Below are 12205 nucleotides of genomic sequence, written 5' to 3'. Positions count from 1 at the left end.
AGGATGGGTACAGAAAATCACAAATGAAGAGCTCTATCAGAAGATACAATGAAAAGAGAATCTAATGCAGAAGATTATAAAACAGAAGCTGCAATTATTTGGACACATCTGTAAAATGAGTAAGGGCAGGAAGATAAAGACATTTATGTTTTTGAGTGGAAGGAGGGTAATTATTAGGGGGGATTTCAACTATGGTAACATTGATTAAAAGGAGGAGAGGACATATATGAGGAAGGAACTGAATTTTATTCAATTATTAAGGGATAAAATACCAGGGGTTTAATAGTGCTTGACCAGGTAATAGCATCTGAGAATTTGACTGTAATGAATATGACCTTGTTGCCACCTACTGGTGGGAGTGATCATAAGGTCTGGGAGGTGGCTAAAGGTGTGGAATTTTCGATTAAGACAGGGTATATGTGGAATTACCGTGCTGGCAAGTATGACAAGCTTAGGAGATTGCTTGGTTCGGTGCCATGGCATATAAAACTGCAACGGCTGGATGTCGATAGAGCATGGGAAGTGGTTAAGGAGCATTTACAGGAGGTCATGGCTGATTGCATACCTAGGGAGCGAATAGTAAAACAAGTAGGGGTTAAATGGATGAATAACAACATTAAGCTTGAGCTGCAAAAAAAGAAAAAACTGTGGAGGGAATTTAAAGAGAAAGGTAACCTGCAGGCACACAAACGGCATACAGCGCAGGCCAGAAGGGTAACGAGTGTGGTAAGAAAAGCAAAAGTGGATTATGAAAGGAAACTAAAGAGAATCCCAAACAGTTCTTTCAATATGCTGGAAGCAAAAAAAAAAAAAAAAAAAAAACTGTACACGGCAAAATGATTTTAAGGAATGACGATGGTAAGGAGGTCACTGAATCAGTCGATATAGTGGAATTACTGAGTGAGCACTTTGCAAGAGCATATCATCCAGGTGGTGACATTGAAAGAATGAAGGAACCATTAGTTTATATGGAAATTGTGATGAATGAAGTGGAGGTGAATAGTCTATTACAGAACTTTAATGTGAATACATCTGTGGGATTGGATGGTATACCGGCACAGGTCTTACATGAAGCGACTAAAGAATTATCAGTGCCCTTGATCGTGTTGTTTAATCTGAGTCTCGGGCCTGGTTTAGTCCTGAAGGTGTGGAAAGAGAGGAAAATAATTCCACTGCATAAAGGAGGATCCAAAACTACTGTTGCAAAATACCGATCGATCAGCTATCAGGAGTCGTTGTCAAAGTTTTGGAGAAAGCAGTCAAAGGAAAAATACAGGAATGGATTGATGAAAATGAGATACTGTACAGGAGACAGCATGGCTTTGTGAAGGGAAGATCATGCCTCAGTAACTTTCTCAAGTTTTATAACACAGTGATCGCTGAACTGTATAAGGGTAATGGGTTTACAGTGATACTGCTGGACCTGGCTAAGGCCTTTGTCAGGATATCACATGGAATTCTAATCCGTAAACTGCAACATATGGGAATGGATATAGGTTTAGTGAGATGGATAGATGGGTGGTTGATGGAGAGATATCAGAGAGTAGTTTATTCAGGAGTAGAGTCCAAAAGATGGCTGGTGACTAGTGGTGTGCTGCAGGGTTCTGTTTTTGGACCACTGCTGTTCAATTTGTTCATTAATGATATAGGGAAGGATCTAAGAGGAACAGTTCGTTTGTTTGCTGATGATGCAAAGTTGGGTAGGGCAATAGTGAATGCAGAAGATATCAAAATCTTGCAGGATGATTTGGATAGATTGGAGTTCTGGGCTAAGGAGAATGGATGTCAATTTAATGTGACAAAATGTAAGGTTATGCATTTTGGGGTGAAATGATTAGCAGCAGTACACCACATTGGTGGAACTGTACTCCACTGGATTGATGAGGCCAGGAACTTGGCCTCATCAATCCATGAAGTTTAGGGGTCACATTGCAAAAGTGGCTAAATCAGCTCACCAAATCACTTGGTTGTTGAAAAATACTTTGACGAGCAGAGACAAGCAAGTTATTATTCCTCTGTACCGAGTCTCGATAAGACCTCGTCTCGACTACTGTGCCCAGATTTAGTCACCTAGGTTTCTTCTTGATGGGGAGGAGGTGGAGAGGATCCAGAGGCGAGTGACCAAGATGACAGCAGGTCTATGGAATGAACCTTATGAGAACAGGTTGAAGATTTTTGGGTTGCAGAAATTGGGTGATAGGCAGAAGAGGGGAGATGTGATTGAGACATTCAAATTGCTCAAATTGCTGAAAGGTTTCTATAGGATTAATTCAGAGGATATTTTTGAGATCAGGACTGTGGTGGGAGAACTAAGGGACATCTATGGAAGCTGGGCAAGAGTGTGGTTAGCAAGGATGTTAGAGCTGGGTTCTTTACTTTTTGAGTGGTAAATGAGTGGAATAAGCTGCCAGAGTCTGTTTTGGGCGCTATGACAGTGAATGAGTTCAAGGCAAGGTATGATAGATATTGTGATAATGCCGAATAGTTGTGTAGACATGATGTTAAGGGCCTCCCTGGAGTCATCCGTAATAATAATAATAATATTTGGTATTTTGGACAATCTAAGCAGAAGAGGTAGACCATACAGAGCATGGATAGACGATATAAAGGACTAGTGTGGAATGGGTGTACAGAAACTGCAACACTGTGCACTGGCCAAAGAAAAGTGGATAGTGAGGGAGGCATTGGACACCAATGGGCAGTGAGCCCAAGGTTTGTGATGATGATGTTGATGAATTCTGTATAGAAATTCTTTTAATTTCAATTCAGTGTTTAATTTTATGTTTTCTTTAGTATCTGTATTTAAGTGTTTCAAAATTAATGTTCTAAATTAGAAACAAATTTGTTCCATGATTCTCTATGTCTTTTTCCAACTTCTGTTTTAGCTATAGCTGTTATTCTTTTATATTCTATTTCATCTTCTAATCTTTTACTGGTTAACCATTTATGATAGGCTTCTTTTTTGATTTTGGTTATTTCTTTGTTTGTATCATCCCATGTCTTCAGTTTTTTCCTTTTATTGAATTTTTTGGTCTTTCCTAAGCTTTCATTTGCTGCTGCATTTAGTATCATTTTTATATTATGCTATTCTATATCTATTTCTTCATTTTGTTTTATTTTATCTAAATACTGGTTAATTCTTTGTTCATATATCCATTGTATATTTGTGTCATTTAACAAAAACAAAAAAATTTAAAACATTTGTTTTATAAACAAATGTTTTAAATTTTCTTTCTGTTCTTGTTATTTGTAGCCATTTAGGTGGTAATCTTAATTTTATTTTAACGAGGACGTGGTCACTACTTATTTCATAATCACTGTGAACTCTAACATCTAAAGAGAACTTTGATGTCTTTTTTGTTAAATCTCTTATGGTGAAATAAAGAAAATTTTTTCACCTATATCGATTTTACATGGGTCATAAAATATATAAAATTAGAAGTGTATATAACCTGCTTTAATGTATTAAACTTTGTATTATATTGTTAAAACAACTGAATGTAGAACTACAAGTACATGTAACTAAAAGAATTAGACAGGATTATATTAGTGAGCTGAAGGTGAATAATAATCTCTAAGGTCACTGAAATATAGGAGTTTTGCCGCCAAGGCCTAAAGCAAGCATAGGTGATGTCAAGGTGCTTCCAGAAAATCCGGGAAGTTAGTACGGTAAGACAAGGGACGTCGAATGATATAAAAGGCCTGGATTTGCAGGCAAAAGGGGCTTTTTTTTTTTAAATTTTTCTGGAGTCTTGAGAGGAGAAGAGGAGGGAGTCTCTCAAGGAGTCATCTGATGTTAGAAATTGCATCTTTAAATTGTATGACTGTATATATCAGCTAGAATTATACTTAAAGGCAAATAAAATATCTAAGCTATCAACAGGGTAGAAGGACTTTTAAGTAAAAATTCCGTCACTTATTTTTACATTCATTCAATCTTACATGACTAAAAATAATCACTCTTACAATATTCTTTGATTTTACCATTCTAGTGTGATTTCTGATTGTTTGATCAGGTTCTCCCACTATTTAAAAGACACCAAATAATAATATGTTCCCAAAAATTTTGGTTGGCAAGTGAGAAAATTTTGCATCAATTTGTGATTTTGGCACTCACACTTAAAAAGGTTGCCCACCCCTGTCCTATATGCAGATGATACTGAAATAATGGTGCTGCTTCCTGCAACCTAGATTAGCAACTGCAAAACTGCAAAATGCCATCTCAGAACTAGAACAATTTTTTTTTAAAAATAGTGAATTTATGTTACTTATGCAGACAAGAGTACTGCAATGCTATTCACAAGAAGAAGATGAGTGGTGTTCTTGGAGGGAAAAGTTGTCATGTTTGGAATCCACATTCCATGGCAGCCAAATACTGTGGGATACTACTAGCTTAAGAGCTTTGCTTCATGACTTATATCGATTATGTCTCCTGAAAAACAATATTTATCATTGAATTGCAATTGACTTAGCATGGAACTTAGACTGCTCCCATACAAGATGCTGTTCAGGCAAGTTATGGCTCACACAGCAGATTCAAACATTAGCCAACTATGTTAATCCAAAAAAAATTTTCAAACAGCATTCAATGCACCATGATTCGTAAGAAACAAGAAGCTTCACCAAGAAGTCCATATCTCTGAGATCAAAACTTTCCTATGCAAAATGACTGCAAAATTCTTTGCAAATGCTGTCATCTACCCTAACCCATTAATCTGCCAAACAGTAGATAATTATATGATAATTATATAATTATATCATAGCATTATAATGTTAACATATCCAAAGCAGTTTAGAATTAAGCATCATATTATAACAAAAATAGAATAGCATCAATTTATCATAAGTGTTGGATGACAGTGATGTTGGAACATCACTGGTTATAACAAGAATCAAAATTTAAAAATATCAGATATCCCAATAACCGTTGTGAATGGAAAATTATTTCAACAGACATGTATAAATGTTAATTTTATTACAATTTCATATCAAAGGAAAAATTCTGAGCATCATGAATCCTGTCAGATGTATATGCTAGCCTTTTCACTGATTATTAAGTTCACATTATAAGAGAGCATGGTATTTTATTTCACTTAAATGAAAATTAAGCTTTAATTAAGCTAATATGAAATAAAAATAGGGTCTTGCCCAGGCAACTCTGATTATGTGAAATGTGTTACAATAAATTAAAAAAGAATAAAGAAAATGCTAAGTTTAAAAACATACCATCTTTGACTTTATTATCATTTTTTTTCTGTGAAAGACTGCTATTTGCATTGCAAGGTTTCTGATAAAGAATGTTCGTAATTATTGATGTATCATTTGATGGCATCATACTGGATCCCTGTGAAAGATAACGGATTTCGCATATAGAGGAAGAAAAAAAATCATTAATTGTAGTAAGCCCTTTATTAACATATGGGTTTTAATAATTTAGTTCCCATGCACATAAAGCAATAGCCACTCTTTTTGAACAACTAGAAATAGTGTTTCTTGAAAATTTTCCCATTTTCCTCTAAGCCTATAAAAGCATGAGCTGGTTAATGGGAGAATAAGACATGTCATATAGTAGAATAGTAGCCACTGAAAAAAGCACATGACTAAAAGAGGCTGTTCCTCAATAATGTAATGAAAAAGGAGAAGACAGTTCAGTGTTGGTAGCTGGAGTATGAAAGGAAACATACCACTAATGGAATCAAATGTATAAAGAACCAAAAACATCTTTCTGAATATTTTTTGATGCTGCCTCGTAGAGGGAAGTTCAGATGATTGACTTGCAGGCAGCCTCTTTCAGTTTTGTGCTATCTTCAATGGTGACTATTCTACTATCTAGCCTGTCTTAATTTCCCATTTTCCTCTAAGCCTATAAAAGCATGAGCTGGTTAATGGGAGAATAAGACATGTCATATAGTAGAATAGTAGCCATTGAAGAAAGCACATGACTAAAAGAGACTGTCTGCCAGTCAGTGAGAGATCAATCATCTGAAGTGCCCTCTAATGGACAGCAATACAAATAAGCATAAAGGTGTTTTTGGTTCTTTATACTCTTGATTCCTTTTGCAACATATTTATGGTAGATATGGAAAATTTCCTTGTTGGTAATCATAATGAATAATGTAACAAAAATATATTAATGAAATGGACACGCACACACAAATGTTGGCCTAAGCCAGCCAAGATTTTTTTTTTTTTTTATGAACCTATAGCACATCCATATTCTGTGAGAGGCCTGAGGATTTCTTTCTCTATTTTTATTGATTTCATTATATTATTTTTTGTTTTGTTTTTATTTATTTTTTATATAGCTCAGAAACCCTGCTCTAGAGACCAAACATGGAACATTTTCAAGGCACTTCAGCCCTCCAATAAATGAGATGGTAGTCTCACACTAGACAATGAAATTTATCTCCCATCAGACAGTATCTCTGCTCTGCAACCAATAGGCAGTAGCTTTGAATTCTACTGTAGTATGGATGCATGTGGAAAGACTTTATGTAGTAGATGAATTTTGATGCCACTTCTCTGCTTACTAAAGACTTGCAGTGGCCTGAAAAAAGTGCAGGATGCACTGTAGGATGCCCATGCTGACCATTATTCATGCCATACTATTTCAACTCTCCTTAATGCATTCATGGACAGTGCACTCACAGCTGCTCTCTTAATTAATGTGCCATGCTCATTAATATCCCATGTGCCTTCTGTGATGGAAAAATTTCTTATTTACCAATCATGTTATGTTTTGTTATGTAACTTCCTTAGTAACTTATAACTTATTTTCTATCATGTGTACTCTTTTCTGCCTATAAACACATTTTGTAATCCAGAAATCTTCAATCTATTCTTATAGAGAAAATTTCATATGTCTATTTTGGTCACTGGGCTGTGAATCTTCTTCACTACTTCCTCATACCCAAGAAACACAAGTTACAAAATCTAAGCATAAAAATCCAGATGTGGTTATACTTAAGCCTTATAAATTGATAAAATAGCTCCTTATCCCTACTTTCAATGTGCAGGTGATCTTTTTTTTTTTTTGTTCTATTTTTGCAATATATCCTCTGCACTATCTTTAAATGCTTTCCTGTTCACTATTATTTATGAATTTCTAGCTTCATTAATTTCTTGTAGTACAGACTATCAACCACACAGCTTGTAATCTACTTACCCAAAAGGCATAACTTTGCACTTCACCACACTGAACAAGCAACCAATATTCTTTTCCCATAATAGCTAAACATGTGGAAATGCTCATGTGTTCGTTGTACATGTTGATTAATTTTAACGGTATATCATTTTCGGTTCATAGAAAACTCACATATACAGGGGGATATTTGCACAAACAATCACACCATTACCTAAATCAACAGTATGGTATCCTAAAAGCACTAACCCACAGAGCTAGAGTGATTTGTTCCAATGACAGTGCGTTCACTGCTGAACTCACTCACTCATGTCACACATTCTTAGATAGACAAAATACTAAATGTTCCCCAGAAGTCCCACCCCCACCCCACTGTCTACCACAGAAGACTACAACAAAACCAGCACCATCCCATACATTCAAGGCACATCTGAAAGGATAGCTAGAGTGCTTAATAAACACCAGCTAAGCATCACATTTAAACTGTATGTCAAACTGGCAACTCTCATCCGTTCAGCCAAAGACAGAATCTCTTCTTTATCACATCCAGGAATCTGTGAAGTACCTTGTTCATGTAATTGAGGTTACTATGGACATCTGCCTCAGTGGACATAAAAAATACATCCAACACTATAGCTATGGCAAGTCAGGTCTAGCAGACCCTGCTTTGGATATCCCTGCACAGAGGGCCAATCAGAAAAAACAAAGGTTGTTATAGATCAGAGAGATTCTTGGAATCAACAGAAACCCTGAAACATACTCCAAAGTATAGCTGTATAAATTTGCCAGATTTATACAGCTATAAAAAAAAGATTTGGGAGAAAGTCATCTTAAGATCTAATTAATACCTGCTTTCTTGCTCTTTGTCTTCTTTTCTTTTTTCAATGTAGATGGTGCCTAATTAGGACTTTGGTCTTTGTGCTGTAGGTTATGATTATTCAAACTAGTTCCATTATTATACTGGATTGTTGTTGTTTTGCATACTGTGACAAACTATTTTTGTGCTCTGAAGATGCTGGATAGAATACAAGCAAAATATCAGCATAAGAACAACTGATAAGAAAATAAATAGTTATTTTCTTATCAGTCTGTGTTCTCATTATATACCATTAAAATTAATCAACATCCCATAATAATTGTTTATTTAAATCATCCTGCAGAATCTTCAAATCACCATTTCTTATTATATACGGAACAGATCCTTGACTATGGGTTAAGAAGAAGAGTTTGTATACTCTAGTATCCAAACTGTAATTCTTCTTCTTCTTTGGCCATAATTTTGTATAATAGGGTATAGTTAAATTATAAGTTAAGATAAATTTTGGATACTAGGGTATTAAAGCTCTTCTTCTTCTTTGGCCATAATCTATGAAGACTGCTGGGAATCCAGTCTTTCCAAATGTTTCTGTCCTGTTCTCATTTACAAACTGGAGAATGAAGAATTAGTCCATTTTCTAATATTATCTATCCAAGTGATTCTAGTTCACCTTGGTGTTTTTAGCAGATGTCAAATCCTCTAGTACTATTTTAAGTAAACTATCAGATCTAACCTCACGGCCTAGCAACTCAAGTGTGCAGTGTATGATATCTTCAAATGTTTTCTGTGATACTTTATCTTGAAGACCAATAACCTTTTGTTATCGTCCTTTAGTAATGTTCAGCTCTCTCATATGTATAGTAAGACAGATAACAGGGGTGTTGATAACATAGAGTCTTGTAGTTGAGTGTATTTTATTGTCCTTCCAAAGAGGATGCAATACTTCAAGGTCAATAATTGCCTAAGCAATGTAGACTTTAATATCATGTTTGGACTCATCATACCTGTGTTATATATTTCTAAGGTAGGTGAATCTTTCTAGTTCTTCCAATTTAACATCATTAAAAGTCTAAAAGTTTCCTTGCAATAACCAAAACTTGTTCTTAAGGACCATTTTCAGCCAATTTTATGTTATTTTGACTAACAGAAAATTGGCTGATCATCTTGTTAATCCAATTTTAATTTTCTTTTTTAGTATATTCTCTGATGTGCACACTTGTCTTGGAGCAGATTGTGGTACAGATTATCAGCTAGTAAGATAACACTAAGACTCCAAAAACTTCCAAGTCAAACACTAGATTGGATGTTAAAGTAATTCCTAGTGGATTCACAGAAAAAACATCAACTCGGATAGATGATTTTCTGGAGACAATGAGGAGAACTCACCAGAAATGCTTTGGGAAGGAGTCAAGGTGATAATACAGCCAAGAAGTATCTCAGCCCAATAAGAAGACCAAAAGACACACGGATTCAACATGGGAACTAATCAAAAGAAGGTGGTTGGAAAAACAAAGAGACACAGGGACAGAAGAATATAAGAGATTACATAGAGAAGTCAGAAGAGCCATCCAGCAGGAAAAGGAAAAGTTCTATACCAATAAATGTGAAGAGATAGAGTTCCAGATGAGGAGGCTCAATTATAAAAGGATGTTTTATTCAGTTCGTGACTTAAAGCAAAAGTTTAAGTCCAAATTGAATGTCATCAAAGACAGGAATGGAGCATTAATAACAGAAGAAATCAAACACAGATGGAAAGAATACTGTGAGGAACTGTACAGTAGAGTGGATAAAAAAAATGTGGAGAAGCCCTCTCTCACCAGGAAAATTTTGATCTGGAACCTCCTCCACTTAGGCATATAGTTGAAAGAGCAGTTAAGCAGCTTAACAGCAATAAGGCACCAGGTGCAGATGAAATTCCAGCAGAGTTAATTAAGGCCACAGGGGATGGAGGTATAAGAGCATTTCATAGATTGATTACAAGGATATGGCAGACAGGATCATGACCTAGAGACTGGAAGAAGCCTGTTTTCATACCACTACATAAGAAAGGAGATATGAAAGCATGCAAGAATTATAGAACTATTAGTTTAATAAGTCATGGAAGCAAAATTTTATTGAAGATCATGATAAATAGGAAATAGGATTGAGGCCAAAGTTGAGGAAGAGATGCCAGAAGAACAAGCAGGTTTTAGGAAAGGTAACGGCACCAGAGATCAGATCCTTTGCCTTAAACAGATTACAGAAAAATATAAAGAATTCAGACTCCCTCCGGTAATGCGTTTCATAGACTACTCTAAAGCTTTTGACTGTGTTCAGCGTGTGAAACTGTGGAAACTAATGAAAAGAATGGGTTTTCCTGAATGTGTGGTCCTCAACATCTTCTTATCAACCTGATAGTGTTATCAGGTTAATAGCCAACTTATATAAGGAGCAAGAAGCCACAATAAGAACAGGTGTTAGACTGACTGATTGGCTTCAGGTTAGAAAAGGAGTTAGGGAAGGATGTTTACTTTCTCCTCACTTGCTTAGCATATATACGGAGGACATTATGCATGAAGCACTGGATAAGCTCAAGCAGGAATTAGGATAGGAGGTAGATTGATCAATGATCTGAGGTATGCTGGTGACACAGCATTCCTTTGTAATGACATGGAAGAACTAGGACTAATTCTTGACAAAGTTAACAAGATCAGTAACAAGAGGACTTCAACTCAATCCTAGCAAGACAAAGATTAAAGTTCTCAAAGGAAATACAAACAGGGAAGTTGAGAAACAAGTGTACCTTAATGGAGAAAGAATTGAGGAAGTCATCAAGTTTGAGTACCTGGGATTCATTATTAATGTGAAGAATTGCTGTTCAGAAGACGTCATAAGAAGGTTAGGAATGGCTAAAACAACAGTCAGAGACTTGTCTAAAATCTAGAAGGATGGATTTATCTCCATGGGAACAAACTTGAGGATTTTGGATGCAGTTGTTTTTCCAACAGTGATTTATGGATGTGTGACTTGGAACCTAAAGAAGTCAGATAAGAAAAGGGATATCTCCTTTTGAGATGTGGTGCTACAGTACGCTGTTGAGGATATCATATACTGGAAAGTGTACAAATGAATGGGTGTCAGAAAAGATCAGTAGAACTTTAAGGCTCCTTAAGGATATTGACAAAAGAAAGTTGAAATATTTTGGACACACTGAAAGGATAGAAGGAGGACTTCTCAGAACAGTAATAGAAGGTAAAGTTCCTGGAAAAAGAGGAAGGGGTAGACCATCAATGAGATGGATTGATGGTGTAGCGACTAATCTTCAGAGAGTTGAATTATCCAGAAAAGCAAACAAAAGGACTACATGGTGAGGCACATCACCGAGCATCGGAGTGACCATACGGCATCTGTGGATGCCCAGTGAACATATAGATAGAGTATATTTCACAGTATAAAACCTTATTTAAAATTGTAATTTACTATTAATTGAAAACCTAATGATCTTTTGAAATTTTAGGAAGCACATGATGCTGTAAAATCTCTAAAATGGGTAATAAAATCTTTTATCAAATATTTCCTCAATCAGAAATCTTTCTATGCAGAGGAAAACTTTATATTTCTATGTAATACTTATATATACTGACCTACCAAAAGACAATATTACAACTGACTGTGGCTGAGAAAATCCTCTATTTGTTTATTTTTATGTTGGGCCCATAGTACTTTAGTACCGTATATGAGTAGTACGTTGGGAAAGGAGAAACTTGTTGACTCGATTTCCTGTATATTGTATTCCTTGGGGAATATATCATGGGGAAGACTGTTCCCACAGTACAGCAGTAGCAGGAATGGAGGAGGTAGAGAAACTTGTTCTGTGGGTTTCAAGGTGTACTGTGAAAGGATGTTGGGCAGCTGCTGTACGTGTTCCAATGGGCTTAGTACAGAGTGGTGGAATTATTGATGCTACTTCAGATGAACATTTTCCATGGAAATATTTATAGAATACACAAACTGCAGAGACTAAATGTCTTTGAGAAAATGAGGGGAGTGAGTTGTTAAGAGATGAGTCATTTATCAGTCTAACTGTTCTCCCCTGACTGAGTCTAGCATTTTGAGGAAGTTTTTAGGAGCCCCACTCCCATTCTCACACACAAATGTGAGAATAGTATTCAATGGTTGGGTGGATTTGAGATTTGTATAAAGTTAACAGCTGTTTAGAGGTGGAGTAACATCTTAAGTGAAAGAGAGATCCTAGTTTTTTGGTTAAA

The 12205-nt window shown here is 35.8% G+C and overlaps 1 protein-coding gene across 4 annotated transcripts in view; it reads right to left on the bottom strand.

Moving 5' to 3' along the window:
* LOC150102833 (uncharacterized) overlaps window positions 1–12205 on the bottom strand; it is a 630466-nt gene that overhangs the window by 347542 nt on the left and 270719 nt on the right. For all 4 annotated transcript variants that reach the window (XM_090398795.1, XM_090398798.1, XM_090398796.1 and 1 more), the window contains one exon: window positions 5227–5344. In XM_090398795.1, coding sequence (XP_090254921.1) covers window positions 5227–5344 — 118 coding nt within the window. The remainder of the gene's footprint in view (window positions 1–5226; window positions 5345–12205) is intronic.

This window comes from Typopeltis vanoorti, chromosome 10 (genome assembly GCF_054136105.1).
Source record: "Typopeltis vanoorti isolate ZY-2024b chromosome 10, IOZ_Tvanoo_1.0, whole genome shotgun sequence".
In the NCBI taxonomy this organism is placed as follows: Eukaryota; Metazoa; Arthropoda; class Arachnida; order Uropygi; family Thelyphonidae; genus Typopeltis; species Typopeltis vanoorti.
The sequence above is the reverse complement of the archived record's forward strand: the minus strand, read 5'-3'. Positions and strand labels throughout refer to the sequence as shown.